This window comes from Lissotriton vulgaris, chromosome 7, assembly GCF_964263255.1.
Source record: "Lissotriton vulgaris chromosome 7, aLisVul1.2, whole genome shotgun sequence".
In the NCBI taxonomy this organism is placed as follows: Eukaryota; Metazoa; Chordata; class Amphibia; order Caudata; family Salamandridae; genus Lissotriton; species Lissotriton vulgaris.
The window spans coordinates 401,864,379-401,884,442 of record NC_141695.1 but is presented as its reverse complement, the minus strand read 5'-3'; the positions used below and the strand labels follow the sequence as shown (position 1 = coordinate 401,884,442).

Genomic DNA, 20,064 nt, shown 5'->3' with positions numbered 1-20,064 from the left:
GCTTTTTGCTCTGGCCATTGGACCCATGGCAGTGTGGGCTAGACGAGATCTCGATTGTTGGGGAATACGACTGGGGAATAGTACTCACCTCGTCTTGCTATATGAGGATGATGCACTGTGTTATGTTGCATCCCCTCGTAAGGCGATTCCAAAACTCCTGCAGTTGTTGAATCACTTTGCAATATATTTGGCTTGCATCTTAATAGGCGAAAGTATTTGGTGTTACTGCTAGGAGGGTTTAAAGTACATAGCAAGAAGGTACTGCCCAGGCTAGGGTTGAGATGGGAGACAGACCCTTTCCGGTACCTGGGAATACAGGTAGCATATGGAGATGCATAAGTGCTCCATCTGAACATCACTAAGGTACTTGAAGCATTCAGTAGCATTCTGGAACACGCTCCCGCTATCCTTAACTGGCAGAATAGCCGCTGCAAAAATGGTGGTGCTCCCCCAATGTCTATATGCCCTGCAGAATTTATTGCGCAATATCCCGGTGACAGTTTTCAAGCAATTGAGATCAATCTTGGTATCCCTTCTCTGGGCGGGGAAACGTAGCAGGGTGGCATTGCAGATCCTCTCTAGGCTTTAAGAATAGGGGGTACTGGAGGTGCCTGGGTTGGACCTCTACTACTACGCAGCACACCTTCACCACACAGCAAGGTGGTAAGATGAGGGTGAAAATTGGGAGAAGCGCCTACTTAGCGGCCAAGTGCAGCCAGAGAACTTGCCCATCATATTGATGGAGGGGGTAGGTGCTGTTGTGTGTCGTTTTAGATCCCGTATATAGGTTTCCAGATGTATGCCCCTATATAGGCACAATTCGCATTGCCTGTATTTAGGCATAGAAATCCAACCCTTATTTAGGCATTATCCTTGCTAACCAAATACAGGCATGGCCACCTACATCTGTCCATCCACGTCACAATGAGTTCTTGGAAAACCAGACTCTTAAGCCTTAAGGACTTCCCCTTGCTTGGATTATTGATTTCTCCAAGAACTCATTTATTATGCATAATTCCTTAGGGGTTCATTCATGACGTTCCTCTGCCCGACTTTTACGTCAATACTGCCATTCCTAAACACCTTCAAGGTATCCTTCCTCTTCTTCCTCAGGCAGCCAAGGAGACAGTCACCCGTGCCCTCATTCTTTCTTGGTGGCAATGCGATTTATGCTGGCGTCCAGAGTTACGTGTTAAATAAACTGCAAGTATTGCAGAATGCGGCGGCCAGGCTTCTCCTGAACATTTCGGCCAGATGTAGCGTGAAAAAACATCTTCACAATCTACACTGGCTTCCTATGACAGAGAGAGTCAGGTTCAAGACCTTAGTCATTGCTCACCATGCTCTGTACGCCACAAGGCCTGGCTACCTGCAGAAATGGTTCTCCTTTTACACCCCCGTAAGACACTTTGCTCTTTCTCCCAATCTCTGGCCCATGTCCCAACCTCCGACTGCAAAGGTTGCTCTCTAGCTACAAAGGCTGCCCTTGGTTGGAACGCGCTGCCCCAGGCTCTCTGTTGCACTCAAGACATCAATGTGTTTTAAGAAAAAACTGAAAACGCACTTATTCATCTAATTATGATACCCGCTCTCTCGCGCCGGGGCACTCCTGTAGTATCTGAGCGCGTTATAAATGCAACTAACATAACATAACATATGATACCCTAGATAGTAACAGTGAAATGTAAAGCTGAGATATGGGTGACATGGTAAATTTGGCATAATTACTCTCGCTATATGTTACAGGTAAACAAGTAATATTGATGGGACATTGGATTCTGCCACTAAATGGTAATAAGTGGATTGTGAAACGCTGATGATTGTACATAACTGCACTGTTAATGTTTGAAAATAGAATAAATAAAGTGAATTTAAAAAAAAGTTATTCTCTTGGATAAAATAATAACTAAAGAGAGTATATGGAAATGTCTGAAACCACAGTTACTAGCTCGCCACAGATTTGGAGGATAAGGGATTCAACATTATGTGGTTGGAGTGAAGAACTTATATGATAGATTTTTACTCACCAGACTGCGTTTGGAGTCACTTCATCTTCTTGTGTTCTTTCCAAAATCTGAGTTATGGCCCCATAATCTACCTAGATGCCCGTGTGATGTAAAGCCCATGCAATAAACCTTGCACGTTATGCTTTTGGTAAATTTTATGTTAATGTTAATATGTTAATATTAATAAAAATGTATTGAGCGCACGACTACCAGGCGGAATCTTGGCGCTAAGACAGTGGTAAGCCCTAGAGGAGCGAGCTAGTTCTGAAAAAGCCAAGTCTATAGATCCTTTCTGAAAGTGGTGAGAGAGCCAGCATTTCTAATATCAAATGGTAGCTTATTCCATAATTTTGCTATGGCGTACAAGATGTTACGACCTCCCCAGCCGAAGCTTCGGATCCTGGGAACCATCAAAAATCTAGTATCAGAAGAGCGCAGTTGTCTGGCTGGGGGATACCAGGAGAAAAGCTTCTTCAGAAACATTGGTCCGGAGTCGTTTAAGGCCTTGTAAGCAAAACATAGCTCTTTAAACTTAATGAGCTGCGCCACCGGGAGCCAGTGAAGTCTTCGAATTTCCTTGGTTACAGACTCATATTTAGGGACATTTAGCAGAAGTCTTGCAGATGCGTTTTGAATCATTTGGAGCTTTTTTTTAGATATTGCTTCTGCATATTAAGGTAAAGTCCATTGCAATAGTCTAGCTTTGATGACACGAGTGTAGTCACTACTGCCCTTTTGGAGTCGTCAGTGCTTCTGGTCTTGGTGAGTTTGGCACTGCATTTTCTGTAAGATAGGACCCCTAGTGGGCCATTACCATTAGCTAAGGGCACTCTTTCCATTCCTTTTCATAAGTCTTTATTCCCCTGCCAGTTTGCCCTATATCAGTTTTGTTCAGGGGGGCCCTCCTTGTCTATTAGGAATATAAGTAGAACCTTCTTCTATTTTTTTATCAGAAAATGGGAGGAAGATACGATGGCATTGGTCTGCAGAGATAAGGTGAGTTTATCATCGATCAGCACCCCCAAGTTTTTTGCCTTCTGGACTGGTTTTGGCGGATCCGCCACATCCGCCGGCCACCAAAGGTCATCCCATCTAGGTCGCAAATTCCCCAAAGATAACTACTTCGGTTTTCACGAAATGGAGCTTTGAAACTGCATTGATGGGAGGCTTGATTTTTAAACGCTGCCACAACCATCTGGGTGTCATCGGCGTGTGAAGTAAAGCCGAAGTCTTGGATCAAAGGGGCAAGTCCTGAAACATAAATGTTAAAAAAGTGCTGTGCTAAGCGACGAGCCCTGTGGGACCTAGCATGGGAGGACGTTTATTCATATGACATACTCGTATATGTCAAGCACCCAGAAAGGCTGGTTGGGACGCTGCTGCGGATCATGACTAAATTTAGTACTGGCCTACAGGTCAGCAAACAGAAAACAGTGTTATTCTCCCTGGCTGCTCTGGCACGTGCACTTCCGACCAAACTCCCGGTGACTGAGCTCCGGTGGGAAAGGGAACACTTCCAACATCTGGCAATTCAGGTGGCAAACACATCGGAGGCCCACTACAAACTCAATATGGGTAGAGTCCTTGAAGGCCTAGAGAAATCAATTCAGTTTGGGATTTGCATGCCTCTGTCAGTGATGGGCAGGGTCGCACTGTGTAAAATGGTTCTATTGCCCTGCTGTTTATATGCTCTACAGGATGTCATGTTCAGTGTTCCAAAAACACACATAAGCTAACTTAAATAGCCTCCTGGTGTCCCTGGTGTGGGTTGGTAAAAGGAGCAGTGTTAAAGGATATCCTAAAATGAGATTCTGGGCTGGGGGCTTGGCGCTGTCGGATTTCCAATTATATTACTTTGCGGGCCTCTTGCAGTATGCTGCACAGTGGTGTGTAGATGACCCGAACGAGGAGAAGAGTCTTTTGGGTGTGTGGGGAACAAACACTGATCTTCCACACAGGCTTATGCAAGGGAGCAGGTGTTTTAGGTGACCACACTTTTATTGTCAGACAGGTGGCCTGGGAACATACGGAACATATGGTGTTATGTCGGGCACCCTATCCTATACAGTTGCACCTCTGATGACTAAAGCCCATTCAAGCTATCCAGTCTATGATGGATGTGTTGCAATGGTTTGAAGGAGGGCTGTAGCACAGCTGGCAACCTTTACCTCGATGGCAATTTTCTTACGATGCTGGAGGCATAGGGTCTATTTGGCCTTCACCAAAGCCACTTTCTACAATATAACGGGATGTCCCACACATTCTGCGAGATGTGGATGGACGTTCCTGCTGAGTCTGCGAAATCCCAGAAGTTAATGATAACAATTGGATCTTGGGTCAACTACGAGATTGATCTCTCACATTTGCAAGGCTCTTAAGGCATGTCGCCAAATTGACACGACTGGAGTCCATAACAGATGGACTGAAGATCTACCTGTGGCACTCTCTGATAGTGCCTGGAGGAAGGCATATGATCAAGTTCAGAAGGTGGCAAGTAACAAGAGGTTCAAGCACACCCAGTTTTATCACTTGCACCAAACTTATATGACACCCCAGCGGTTACATAGAATAAACGGAGCTCGGTAAGATGCCTGTCCTTGATGTGGGTCTGCTCTGGGCACCCTTTCACCATATAACATGGGACTATAGTAAACTCCGAAGATTTTGGGGAGTGATCCTATTGTTTCTGCGGGGGATCACAAGTGTGCATGTGGAAATCTCAATCAGCCACTTACTACTTGAGGTACTCCCGCCGCCCAGGCGCAAGACCCAGATAGCCATAGGTTCACTATCCTGGGACTGGTGCACAGTAAGCAACAGGTGGCCCTCCATTGGATGCAGCCCCTGCATGCGGGTTCGGAAATGGATGAGGGACCTGCAGGAATGGGGAATGGCAGGGGAAAGGCAGTTACAAGCAGTGTGTACCAATGAGTGCATGGTCCTGAATATGTCTTTGCATGGTGCTGACAGTGTGTTGGGAGCTACTGTGGCCGTTCTTGACCTCCCTTCCCCCCCGTGTTACTCCTGCCGCCCTCTTGTGTTCTGTCCTTCCCACCTCTTCCTCTGCTGTTGTGGGGCATGGGTGGGGTGATCACTGTCATTGGGCGAATACAGTTATAGTTACCTGTTGCCGCTGCTCATTTTTTGTATAATCCTTTGTTTTTAGGTTGTGATAATGTACAATGATTATTTCATATGATTATCGCATTGGTTTTAAAGTAGAAATGGACAGTCCTCTTCTCTACTAAAATCAACTATACTGTCTTATCTGTGCTTGATTTTGTACCAATTACATTAAAAACATGTTTAAAAATAAATCTAAGATAGGGAGCCACTTTCCCGACTTTTTCTTGATAAGGAGGAACCTCTATTAGAATCCTTGATTCCAGAGCGTTTTTGAGTGGGAGCTTCAGAATTAATTTTTGTAGTGCCTCTCTATTAAGATGATTTTCTTTCACTGAAAGCTAGAGACACTATACTAAATACATTTCAAAATCCAGAGGCTAGAGGTGATGTTCAGCCAGGCGGGAAGGAATGCCCAAATCTTGGCCAAACATGCACCCCAAGCTTCCCCCTCCCTTCCATCCAACATGAAAGAGTGTTCTGTGAGAGTGATCTTGAACTCTGGGAAGGAGGCCTCCTGTCCTTTATTTTGCTGCCTGTTGATAAACTGTATTCTCTTGCTGGGAGTACGACACCACTTGCTGATAAAAACCCAGCTTGTATTGATGAAAATTAGAGGCTTGTTATTGTCATTTTAGGTTTTGCCTGCACAGCATTTGTGCTGTGCTTGTGAATTCTTTTGTATTAAATATATCTTAAAAGGGGTTTACTTACTACCACATGCTTTTATTGCTTTTCATTGGTTCATGTGCTTGCCACTTACTTTTCTTCCCTTTCTATTGGCTAGTACAGAATTTTTCTGTTCCTTCTGTGGTCCCCCTCGTGTGCTTCTCTTATCAGTTTCCTGTCGCCGAAGTACTGGTTCCGTCCACTTTTTAGAAACTATAAATAAAAGGCTCTTACCTGAATAGCACACATTTACAGCATCTATTTACAGCATTGGCTGTCGCACTGACAGCCTAACAATTGCAGCACACTTCTTTTTGGATTGTCCTATCTTTTTAATAATTGACAGACACCATATGTACTCCTGCCTGTGCGAGCTCTCCGTCTCACGGGCTGGGCTCTGCGGTTTTCAGAAACACTACTGGCTTACATCATGGTCTCTTTTCTACACTCCACCTGAGATGATGGTAACTTTATTAATCCATGTACATCATTGTTGACGATAGTTTTGTCTCCTTCTTTTAAAATAGCCATGGTCTGGACTCATCCCTCATTTTACCCAGAAGAGGCGATATTTCATGCCAGAACTGCCTATTGTACCAACATAGTATGGCAGAGGCGCTAGCAATTTTGGCAGCAAATATACCTCTATACGTGTTCACTGTATCCGCATGACGTCCCCTTTTGAAGCAGTAAAAGGAGCCAAAGGGTTCAGTGAGTGCCATTATACTCTCTAAAGATAACTGAATCACATTTGATCTGACTCGACAAACAAGCTGGGATGGAGGAGTCTTATATTTGTTTCTCTATACTTTCCACCAAATACTGATATTGTGGCGAGGTTTTTCATGTGAGTCAAACCTTGTTCTACAAGCAGTCCAAGATTGGGACAGCTATTATAGATTTTATTGCTTTAGATTTAAAGTCAAAGAGGGGTTAGTTTTCAATTGAAATCATATTGATATTTTAAACCTTTAAGCCGCTCAATCTATGAGACTGTGGAACTTTCCAAAGACATTGGAAAGTGAGTAAGGTGGTATAGAATTTTGGGTACCAGTCTCAGAAGCATCATAAGCATCTCAATCAAGCATGAGGTCATCTGTATGTGGTGGCTTCTCAATTTGGTCACCATCCTCATCATGGCCATCGTCAGTAGCAGAGGATTCCTGTTCTTCATCTGGCAGGTTTTTATAAGACAGACAAAGGAGGACAGAGTTTGGTGTGATCCATTGAGGAGGAAACATGACAGACTCAGGTAAGAAAGATGTCCACAGGTTGTTCTGCTGAAACAGTCAGCTGTGGTATGGAGTGCAATAAAGGCTGTCCATGCGGAGGCATACCATCATAAAAATCGTAAATCATGTTTTTAAGTGAGTATAAACAGGCACTTGACCCATAGATGGCATATAGAATGATGGGTTGTTTCCTTATGTGACCCCTCCTATCATGATGCTTCCAATTAATTTTAATTTTTGTCTTTGTCAGAACCATAATCTTGTATAAATTGCATTTGTACGTCTTCATGTGTGTGCCAAAAAATCTATTTGACTGTAACTGGTGTTGAATTAAACTGAATTATCTCTTCCTCCATCTTGTTGTCACTTAAAATGTCATTATCATTATTATAATCCTGAGGTCCAGCTTACTACATGTTTTATTTACTAATGGGAATTTGCGATTGGTGGACCTCACAACCCACACTCCTGCAGAAAGGTGAGACATAGAGACACGGAGGCGGGAAAACAACCCCCTCGGAGGATACCAGCAACAGACACTTTTAGAAATTACTTCCCTGGAGGCACCGTAGAGCCGGCGGCGCAGAGCTGTGAGACTCTGTAAACAAGGCACATGCATAGTCGCACCCCCAAAGGCGTATGCACTGCAAATTGTTTAGTTATGTTCTGCATTTTCTGGTTCGGCACAGCAACGTTCCTATGCTGCGCCTATAGAGTTCGAGTTTGGGGTGGGAGTGAAAACGTCACCTGGCTAGCACTGATAACACACACACGACACTGCACAACACTGGCAGTTATGGCAGCTGTACTCCAGTATGGCTGACACCAAAGGACAATATAGGCTGGCTACCTGGAATGTACGGGGACTAGGGGCATTACAAAAACGACACAGAAAACATGCTTTTTTACTTCGTCAACACGCCCAAATAGTATTCCTACAAAAATCGCACCTAACACAGGCTGAAGCACTCTCATTATGGAAAAAGTGGAGAGGTACTATTTTCTCTACAACGTACTCCGCCTTTTCCAGAGGAGCCACCATATGGGTACTACACGGCACTCCATTTGTAGAACTGGAGAGGAGGGTAGACAACCAAGGGCGTTATATACTGGTGAAAGGCACACTAGACGGTACACTGCTTGTCCTAGGCAGCATCTACGCCCCGAACTTTGACCAGGACAAATTCCTAGCAAACGTGGGCCGGGTCTTAGCTGATTGGATAGACATCCCCTGGATTCTAGGTGGGTACTGGAACATGATCCTAAATGTCGACCTGGACAGGTCACATCCCCCCTCCAGACGACAGGAATACACAAGATGGTCGACTCCTTTAGAACCTGGACCCAGGGATGGGGACTGGAGGACGTATGGCGCACCCTGCACCCAACACACAAGGAATATTCTTACAACTCCACAGTACACGCCCTACATACCCGCTTGGATAGAATCTTGTGTACCAAATCCCTATTGACTAAATGTATGTCCTCAGACAACCTGGCTAAAACCTTTTCAGACCACAGACCACTGACACTCGACCTACACTGGGGGAGGGTACCACCACCGGTCCCCGCCTGGAGACTTAATCCACTGCTATTGGAGGATGGCCCATTCCGCAAGCACCTGTTGGATACTCTAAATAACTACTTCAGGGAAAACTGGGACACTGCGTCCTCGAACCTACTGGTGTGGGACGCCATGAAAGTTGTGATAAGGGGAGGCGCTATTGGAAAGATGGTAGGGGCCAGACAGGAAATCCACAGGAAACTCTGTGAGATTGAAGACCGCCTGAAGGATCTAGAGACGGCGGCAGGAGTAGACCCCGGACGCAAGGGAGACTTACAGTTATGTAACATAGAACACGCAGAAACACTAGAGACACTGAGAGTCATTGATCACAAGGACTATCTGAGGCGCCAGCAGGTGGAGGCAGACAGATCTGGAACCTTGCTGGCTCGCCTGGTCCGTGACAACCCCGAAACCCCAGTGATTACGAAAGTTAGGGACGGAGAGGGTAGAGAGGTGTCCACACAATCGGGAATTAATACTGCATTTAGGGCTCACCTGGAGAGTCTATATGCCCCTCCCCAGAGGGTGGTGAAGATGAAACGACGGAATTTCTGAGAGACCTCCCGATCCCAACCCTGACCCGGGATGAACAGACTGAGCTGGACGGACCCATTACGCAGCAGGAAATTAAAATGGCTATTGGCTCTCTTAACCGGGGCAAGACCCCTGGCATGGATGGCCTACCGGTAGAATTTTATCAGACTTTCTCTGCAACGCTAGTACCCATTTTAGAGAAAATTTATAAGACAGCTTATGAAGTGGGTCACCTTACTTAGTCCCTCTCTCTTTAATATCCTCTCTCTTTAATATCTTCCTTACACCTCTGGCGGCACGGGTGGAGGAGCTAGGGGCCCAGATCATATCCTATGCGGATGATACACAACTCCTGTTCACTTGTGACAGGGGCTGTGACTTCGATGGAGCAGCCATTCGGAAGTGTTTGGAGTTTGTGTTTGAATGGTTCGGGAAAAATGGCCTCAAATGCAACTCCGACAAATCCGAGATATTGTTTTTTGATTGTCCTGCAGACCCAAGATGGAAACAATGGTGGCCTCCGGCCATGTTTCCCCCTGCCAGCGACTCGGTCACAGCTAAGAATTGGGGTATGATGGTTGATAACACTCTTTCCTTCAAAGCCCAGGTTGCTGGCTTGACTGGGAAGTGCTTTGCCATCTTAAGGATGTTGCGTAAGTTTTTGCCTTATCTATCTTTTGAGCATAAGAAGATCACGGTGCAAGCACTAATAGGCTCGCGCCTAGACTATGCCAACATACTTTACTTAGGTCTTCCTGAATATCTGTTGACTCGTCTGCAGATAGTTCAAAATTCTGCAGCCAGGGCAATCTTTGGCCTAACTAGAAGAGCCATGGCCAGCAATCTCCTTGTCTCTCTGCACTGGCTGCCGATTCGTAAGCGCATCTCTTTCAAGACCTTAATTACAGCTTTTAGGGCGCTTCACAATTTTGGCGCTGAATATCTGCAGAGAAGGGTCAATTTCTATCTCCCATCTAGACCCCTGAGATCTGTGGCCCAGGCCAAGGCTATTGTCCCAACAGTGAAGCTTGCTCGCTGTGGAGGTCGTTCCTTTAGTTACCTTGCACCCCGTCTCTGGAACACTCTGCCCCTAACGTTGCGGACGTGCACCAATCTTTCTGTTTTTAGGAAGGGACTTAAAACTTATCTTTTTGCCCTGTAATGCTGTTATGGTTAATTTTGGTGCTGTTATGGCTTTATGTTAGTTGCTGGTATTTGGTGATGCTGATCTTTAGCGCCGGGACGCTCTTTGGAGCAGCTGAGCGCTCTACAAAACAAATAGTAACATAACATAACATAACCTGCATGCCACGACGATGCAGGACGCAGTGATCTCCATACCAAAACCTGTTAGGGATACCCTTGACCTAAGTAAATTACAGGCCCCTCTCAATGCTCTGCACAGAGTATAAAATACTTAGCAATGCTATCGCTATGTGCCTAAAGTCCCGTCTTCCTGCCCTAATACACCCAGACCAATGTGGCTTCCTCCCGGAGAGGAGCACTTCCCAGAACACGAGGAGGCTCCACGCCCTTATGTCGGCCACACCAGCAGACTTTCCCCAGGCCGGTTGCATCGCCTTAGATCTCAGACAGGCGTTTTGATTCCCTGACATGGAACTTTATGTTAGAGGTCATACGATGGTTTGGCTTCCCGGACTCCCTGATCAAATGGATTTGTCTACTGTACACGAACCCGACGGCCAGAGCGCGCACAGGCAGGTACATTTCAGATAGCTACGACATCTATAGAGGCACCCGGCAGGGCTGCCCACTATTGCCTCTGCTGTTTGTACTGACACTCGAGCCTCTAGCGATAGCGCTCCGGACCCGAGCAGGCGAGGTGGGTGTCTCCATAGGGGGAACACATAATTTGATATCAATATATGCCAATGACATTTTAGTATATCTACGGGATCTGAACGGGAACCACTCAAACCTAGCGACTATCTTTGCCCAATTTGAGACCATATCTGGCCTAGCCATTAACCCGGCGAAATCCCTGGGCTTTTATTTCTCAGAGGGGCAACGACCCCCCTACATACAATTAGGCGACTATAAGAGTCACACAGAGCCGACTACATTTAAATACCTAGGTATCAACGTATATAGGCGGCAGGACGACCAGATTGAGTAGTGTAAACTTGTGGACATCCCTACCACTATCTGTCATGGGTCGGATAGCAGTCTCCAAAATGGTCATGTTCCCTCGTATACTGTATTACTTTGTCAACCTACCGGTCCTCCTCCCGCAGCACATATTCACTACACAGAGCACGATCCTAATCACTCTCATATGGGGCCCTGGGAGACGGCGAATAAGCCTAAAAAAACTACAACCGAGCACTAGACAGGGTGGCCTAGGTGTACCGGACCTACGAAGCTACTACTACGCAAGCCAATTGCAGTGGCTGTCATGATGGGTGGCGGGCAAGAATCTACATGAGACTGATTTCACTCAAGAACAACTAGCACGGGGAGAATTGCATTCCCTTCTGTTACTCAAAGCCAAGATTCCCCGAGACTGCCACCCCCTGCTACATACTGCCTTAATGTGCTGGAGGAAGGCATTGGCATACACGGCAGGGACCACACCCTATGCAGATAACATTCCCCTGTTGGGGATCCCAACACCGCAAGGACGTCTAACACATCGCAGGTTACAGCCCTGGGTGGAGGCGGGAGTGGACAGAGTAGGAGACCTGTTTGGAGACGACACTATACTAGACAACGCCTCCTTCGCACAGACAACGGGAGCCCCTACGAGACTGTATTTCCTACATGCCACAGTGACGCATTACGTACGCCGTACATGGGCCCCACAACGTAGCAAACAAGCACAACATGAACTGGTGCATCTCCTCTATTATATGGGGACAGGGGGACACTTAGTGAAATGGCTCTATGTGGGCATTAGGGAACACGCTGCTCTGTCTCTCAATACATTCAGGGACACCTGGACATTGGACACGGGAGAGGCTATGACAGACGGAGCCTGGAAGATTGTCCTAGAACATCACAGAAGGGTATCCAGGAACGTAAAATTCAAATTCATTCAGGCTATGATACTGCATAGAGCATATCTTACCCCGCAAAGACTTCATAGGATGTTCCCTGCTTCCTCCCATAGATGTCCCCGGTGTCAGGGAGAGGAGGCCGACCTTCTCCATATGCTGTGGGCGTGCCCGAGAATACGCAGTTATTGGGGGACAGTCCGACATACCCTACACACTATCACAACCCTGCAGATTCCGGAAGGGGCACTGCCTTGCCTGATAGGTCACAGGAAAAGGACCAAGAACCACAAAGCGCAGCTGAAGTTCTTGGACTTAGCACTCCTGTTAGCAGCTAGGGTCATAACTATGAGGTGGAAATCAGCCAGATCCCCGAGTGTGGAGGTATGGCGGTCCGATCTGCTAAAGTGGGGCAGGGCAGAAAGTGTGGTTCTGCGCAGGGAGGAGGAGAAAGGTTTCCGGAAGCATCCGATCGCACAGGACTGGGAACGGATGCTGGTGGAGGTAGAGGAAGAGGACCTAGAGATATCACAAGAGACTACCCCGTGACCAGAAATACAAGATGGGGGGAGGGCGGACCACTGAACAAGGATAGAATCGCCGGAAGTACAGGATAGACAGCTACTTAGAACTGCAGTGCTGGATAGAATACGGCTGTCATGCCAGGAGTTACTGTGCCTAACTGATGGAAAAGCTAAGAGACGGGGAGGGTGGCGGGAGGTTGGGAGGGACAGAGTTTCGTTAAGAGGCGATAATGTAATACAAATGTAATGTATTTCTTGTTATAATAACACGGAGACAACCTGCAATAATGTCAAAGGAGGGAAAGTTACTTGTACAATAGTCGAAAGTTAAAGGGAGAAAATGTGAAAAGACTGCTGAAGACTGATAAGTATAAGTGTAAAATGTAATAACTGTTACAGTCATGAATAAAGAGTTTTAATAAAAAGAAAATCATTATTATAATCATCTCCTTCCTTGATGGGGCTCTCGCATAATCCGAATCAGTAACAAAATTGATTGAAACGAAATGAGAGAAAGTTAAGAACTGGTTGGCAGTATTGAGATCAAATTTGTCATCCATGCCATTGACCCTGTGTTGTCGACGGGATCTTCGAAACAACAGCATCATCAAGATCATTATCAGTATTCTCGTCATCAATGAGAATATTGTTGAAGATGTCATCATTGTTGGGCGTCTCATTAGCAGGGACTTGGTTGTCATTGCCAGTGTCTTGGTCATTGTCAACAGGATCTTGTTCGCCATCGATGGTGGTGAGCGGATGTTGATGTTGATTCTTTGTCCGTGATGATGTAATTGGAATATGTACAACTCTAGTAGGAGATGACACTGGTGAAGACTAAGGGAAGCCTTAGTTTGTTGGATCTTCATTATGACAAAAGGCCTGCCACAGGCACCATAAATTCAGAAATGTGGCCCTTGCTGAGAGAACTGGAGGGCACTTCAGAAAGAGAAGATGGTGGCTTCATCAGAAACCTGGGAGGTGTGTATCATATTTGAGCTTCTTGGATTTAGACATCGGGGAACACTTTTTACTTACTTACCACCAGGTGAACATGTTCTAAGTGCCAAAAGAAGCCAACCACCCCTGTCTTGTAAGATTACGGGACTTAATTCTTACAAAAAGAGGACTTCTTTGCCATATGTCCATCATTGTGGAGACATAGTGTGAAGGCCAGCTATAAAAACCTTTCTATCGCAGCAAGATTCACAGAATTTGAACACACTTTTTGTCTTGGAAGACTGTGCTATGTTGAAGAAAGAAAACCACTTTTGATCAGCCATGCAACCACAAAAGAAAGTACAAGACTAATTTTCTCTAGAAGGGATTATAGGTGTTTTCCCAGAGTCAGGAAAAGCTTGAAATTCTACTCCAGAGAGAATAGGTCGAGAGGGAGGAGAGATTCCAGTGAGGTCGAAAATCTAATAGTTGGTGCCCCTGAGGAGGGTTGGAGCTATGAGAACACCCACCTGATTGTCTAGACATTGGGTTATAAAATGAAGCTGATGGGTTACTGGTAGTTTTCAATGGTAGGTGCTATATTGAGAAACTGTTTTCTTAACGCGGACTACCAAGGGTATACCATTTATGTAAAATACTTTTAAAAGGAAGTTTGTGTACAAATGTCCCTAAAATGTCTGTAAAAGTATTTTTGGAGACAGGTGTAGTTGACGTGAAGCCAATGCCACATATCACTCAGGCAATATCTGAGAGGCACATGAGATCCAGGCATACAGATCAGATTTCTCTTATTTATCCTAAAGCGCTAAAGATGTTTTCTTAACAAATTAAATCAACCACTGTGGAGGGTATTTTAGCCAAGTACAAACCATACATGATAAATATGAATGCCATGCATGATACATAGTCTGTCTGTACCTGCACGCCATCTTGCGGGTGATGCACTGTTAGAGCATAGGCCAGCACATCCTCCGAAATACTGTTGAAGTTGGCTTTCTCCAAGACAGGCTGTAACTCCTCTAGAACTTGCCGCTCGTGACTCAGTCGCTCTGCGTCCGATGGAAAAACGTCCTGCAGTGTATCCCGGTCTGGATTAATGGGATCATAGAGTCCCTGCAGAGGTAACCCCAACCAAAAAAAATATATAACTCATTGCACAGATATGACCGCACTAAAAGACAAAGTGAACATTACTGAGATTATACAAGTAATCTTCAGGAAAATAAAGACAGAAGCAGACAGTCACAGGAGTGGATGATCAAAATAGTCTATGGTTTAAAGCATAATTGGTACAAGACGCTCCGCTACCTCGTTGGCTCTGTCGGAGCTGCATTGGCTCTCGATAATGCAAAGAGTCCAGTTTAAATCCCTCTGCCTAGTTTTCAAGGCCCTGCACAGGTCTGGAACAGAACTTATGCAGAGGAAATTTGCTTGGTAGGTCCCTGTGAGAAGCCGCCGCTCCTCCTCAGCTAGAATGGTGAAGGTGCCAAGATTCCAAAAAATTAAATCAGGAGGTAGAGCTTTCGGGATCTCGGCTGCCCGATTATGGAACAAGCTCCCATTGGAGCTGAGACAACTGGAGGATCTCCTCCCATTTAGGAAGAGACTAAAAACGTGGCTTTTCCCCAGTGCATAATATAGTTATTCTGACATTTCCCTGGAACACTAGTCTCACTGTGCACTTATATGTTAGCGCCAGGATGCCTGTTAGGTGATAGTGTGCTTTATAAATGCTGAAAATAAATAAATAAATAGAAGAGGCTTAAGGATCTCATTTTGTATTGTTGAGTTGTCTTCTACAGTTGTAATGAGGATAGCAGGTGCAGTACAGCCAACAATAGACAGGCACCAGTACCATTGCTGACTCTTTACTCTTTATTAAATTTTCCTTCATCCATGAAATATTGTCGCTAGTCTGCTCTATTGTACTTTCTTTATCAATGTGTACGCCTATCATTCCCTCAGGCAGGAAGTGGTAATAGTACTTAGTGGATCACGCCCACTTCCTGACCTTCATGCAGGGACCCATCCTCCCAATCTAGATCTCCTCCTTTCAGAATAAAAGGCTCATCCGGTACATGTCTTTGATAAGTCATCGCTGTATTTTTAAAGTGCATTTTAATTGCCGAAACTAAGCCAGCTACTGCTAGCTGTCAGCCCGTGGTGTTGCTTACAGGATCCTCTCTGATTTCATCCTCTGCTAGTGAGGACAATCTAATTGCTAACTTAAATTGCAAGACGCCCTTTGTGATGGAGTGATCCAGCCTGGTATTTGAGATGGGGCGATCTTGTCTGGTACTGGAGATTATGTTGCCTATGTCAGCAGAGATATTCAGATGTTTCGCACAATATCTCTTTTGTCTGTGTTTTCTAAAATTCTGGAAAGGCATATTAATGTTTAGCTATCCTCGTTTGTCACTCCTCGCAATCTGCGGCACACTTTACAGTCTGGTTTTAGACCAGGCCATAGTACAGAATCTGCCCTTCTCGGGGTCACTGAATATCTCAGGCAACAACTCGACTCCGGTGGTACTGCCGCCCTAATCTTGCTAGACTTAAGTGCAGCTTTCAACACGGTGTCACATTCTATCCTGGCAGACCGACTTGAAGCCTCAGGCATTGAGAGTTTGGCTTTGAGGTGGTTGATCTCCTTTTTTAGAAAACCGTACCTTCCAGGTCTTTTGGAATGACATAAGATCGAATACTTTAGCCTTAACCTCTGGAGGGCTTCAAGGTTCAGTTTTGAGCCTTTGGCTTTTTAACATTTATGTTCGCCCTCTAGCAGAGATTGCTGAGAAGTCAGGATTGACCATCTTTTATTTTGCTGACGATACACAGATTATCTTTTCACTCAACACTCAGCATCAAGATCCCTCCTTGCTTCAGCTTGACCTGCGTAATGTCTCCTTGTGGATGACAAAAAATGCCTTGAAGCTAAATGAACTAAAACAGAGGTGCTCGTTCTGGGTAATAACCCTGAACTTTGGGGAATTAAACATTGTCCTGACACTCGGGCCCTTTGCCTGCCACTGTCCCTAAAGTCAAAAACCTGGGTTTAATTATTGATAAAATCTTTCCCTCGAATGGCAGGTGGTAGGGTCACCTGCTTTGCTGTTCTCAAATAGATAAAAATAAATCTCTGGCTAATTCCACCGGCAGCTCAGAGATCGGTCTTGCAGGCTCTGGTAAAATCCATGCTGGACTACAGCAGCGTGTTATATCTGGGCGCAGATAAAGGCTCAGTCCATCGGCTGCAGGTCATTCAGAATGCAACTTCGCGTCTTCTTTTTCGTATGCCTAGACATATGCTTCTGCTTCACCTCTGCTCCAGCGATTGCATTGGCTCAAAGTGAACAAGCGCATCGAGTTTAAGGCTCTATGTTACATGTATCAGGCCAAATTTGGCCTGGCTCCTTCTTATATCCAGAGATTGGTAACACCTTTTGTGCCTGTTCGACAATTGAGATCTTCCAGCCTCTCACTGTCTCAGTTCCCAGGTTTCATCTTGTCCGTATTTGCCGCCGCTCTTTCTCCTACCTGGGCCCTAAACTCTAGAATGCTTTCCCAATCGATCTCAGGAACTGTCACTCTCTGCTAGCTTTCCTCAAAATCTTACAGACTTCTTTTTAGCGACCAAGCTCGATTCTTATTTCGGCCTGTTGCCTGGCGCTTGTGTGGCTCTGCCTCCGCCTTGTCCAGTCGGGTAGCTATGCAATTTTATAAATCAACCAAATAAATAAATAAATAGTCCTATTATATATTGGGAGCCCAATTTTGTTTTCCATTGGTGATGCAACATCACACATTCGCAGTTGTATGTTATTGCAGATTGGTTGACTGAAACAGTTGCAGCGAACACAACCAGGGCTCGAGTCGGGGTACCACGCGGGTGGACGGCGTCCCCCCACTTATTTTACCAGGGGGACGCCGTCCCCCCTGCCAAACAGCTGGACTTCACTCTTTGGCCTCTCTGGGACGAGGAGCTCGGCACCTTTCGTGACGTCACTTCCTGTCGTGATGTCACTTCCGGTGACAGCGTCCCCCCACTTCTTTTTTTACGACTTGTGCCCTGAACACAACTATAACCGTTGCCTGATTGGACTCATTGAGGTAGGCTACAAGCAATGCATATGTTGATGAGAAGAATTTTACTAAAGACATTGATGACTTTTCATGCAGAAGTACAATAACAAAATTTCCAAACTCCATGGGGTTCATGAAATCAATGGCCTTCAAGTCCCTAGTCGGAAGGGTGATCATCCGTAATGACAATTCTTTTTATTAGTGGTGTAATAACGTGTCATTGTTGGGGAGATGCATCTACTATTTCGTCTAACATTGGGAACCATGTCCTTTCTCTCACTGCCCTTTATTGGCAAAACGTCTGCCATGTCACTCATGTTTCAGAACCACTGTTTGGGTCCATAAACTCTTGATTGTGAAAGAAGCGATTTATCAGCTGCCATCGAAGGTGCCTTGTGATTGCTACTGAATGCTCTGACCTAATTTTGCCCATGCACTGGGGCATGGTTATTTAATCATTAGAACATATATACATTTTTATGAGATTACCTGTTTGACTTGATACAGGTGTTCATCCTTTTTTTTTTAAATAAAATCTATGACTTGCTTATCAAGGAGTCAGGAGAACCACAATGATGTAAAGTCACTAACTAGCATGATTAAGTAGATTCCAGAAGATATCTTAAAAGGTAATCCGGTAGCTTTAGATCTATGCCTAACTTCTGAATATTCTCAGTCATATGCTTGTGATCATATTCGCAACCACTGTAATCTTAAACGGATATCAGCCTACGGCTATCTGAAGAAGTCCAGTAACACTTGAGGGTCGGTGAAAAGGGGGAACTTCTTCCTGTAGATGAACAGATTGTAGCGTTCACATGCCCATGCTAACTGTAAGCTGTCTTTCTCTTGTTATGAGTAAGCTCTATCTACTTCAAGTAAACGTCTTATAACTTATTTAATTGAACTGCATACTACATAGCACTATATATCCCAGAGGAGGTGCCGTGGGCACTAGCAGACAGATAGTATGCTACACCTTAGCATATATGAAAAGATGCTGAATTTCAGTGTCATCTACATGGGAAGTATTTTGACAATGCGTGGTGACCACAGTGCTGAGCCCATCCTATTATATATAAGGCAAGTAATGGTGTTCGTGCTAGAAGTGGAAGGTTTATTATTTTGCTCCAGGATGTCAAGAAGAGGCTTTATAGAGTTACAAGAGGTGGGGCGAGGTTGGTCATCAGCAGAAGGCAGATAAAAGGGCTTAGAGGGTGTCGAAGAACTAGAGCATCCATGGTGAGAAGAGCAGAGGAGTTTAATAGAGAAATAGAGGTGAGGGGAGGGTTGAGTGGGCAGGGAAAAGGAGAGGGTGAGTAAGCCTACGAATGTAATTTTAGTTGAAGAGGTCAATAATGGCAGACCTTGTACCATTTCCATAAGGCACTGGGAGGGCATTAAAAATTGTATGTATGATAGGGGTTTACATTCTGTGTCAGGTGTCTAAGAATGCTATGTATGTGGCTGCTTACCCTGCTTGCAGCATTGCGAATGAGAAGAGTTTTAGTTACCTGTTTTTGCTTTGATGAGCCGAAAAAAAATGATATGCCTTCAGTTCAATATTTCTGTTGGATGAAACAGTTTCCCATAGATTACTCATCTAATAATATCCTCCAGTTGCCAGATTAAATTCAGACACTTTTTCAGCAGCAATAGCTCTCCAGTGCCGCAAGGGGGCGTCTGACTAGTATGCAATGACATAGGAGTGAATAAGGTGCCAAAGCTTGTCTGTTCCTGGTACTTTTTCTAGACCCAGGCAGGCGGAGCAGAAATAAGAGGGCATCAAAGACAATGGGCCCTCGAAGACTTCCTTTAACCCTGCAACTGCATCAGGACTTTGCCATATGTGAGTTCTGCCCTGCCAAGTGGTGGCAATCCAGTCCTGGGCCCTTGAAAGGCGACTTCTGCTGTCCAGAACCATCAAAATAAAATCGATACAGGGATGACTTTGTGTCAATCAGAACCAATGCATTGTCCTTCGAAGCTGATGCAAGAGCGGAATGACAACTTCGCTTTGACGGACTGCACAGCTCAACAATGACGGACAGGGCAGCTCGATAACGATGCACATTATATTTTGCACACCTTTTGATCTTACTACTTATGGCATTAAGGTTCTTGGCTGCTTCCAATGGCGAACTATGGGTTTTTTGTGTTCTCAGAGGATTGGATCCTGGGGTTAGCAGTAGTGGATCACAAAGTTAACAGTGCTCTCAGCGAGCATCTGGTGATGCATAGTGAAGTAGAACCTGGTCTGTGGTTGCTCGCTGAGCAGAGCTCATTGGGCTACTGTTAGGACTGGATCAAAAGGTTGTGGTTGTTTTCCAATGAGTGGATCTTGGTTTTACT

General features: G+C 45.2%; 1 protein-coding gene across 2 annotated transcripts in view; it reads right to left on the bottom strand.

The window, feature by feature from the left end:
- The window catches only part of TMEM143 (transmembrane protein 143), a 266,670-nt gene that overhangs the window by 101,741 nt on the left and 144,865 nt on the right, over positions 1 to 20,064 (bottom strand). For both annotated transcript variants that reach the window (XM_086930357.1, XM_086930356.1), the window contains exon 4: positions 14,548 to 14,742. In XM_086930357.1, the coding sequence (XP_086786483.1) occupies positions 14,548 to 14,742 (195 nt within the window). The remainder of the gene's footprint in view (positions 1 to 14,547; positions 14,743 to 20,064) is intronic.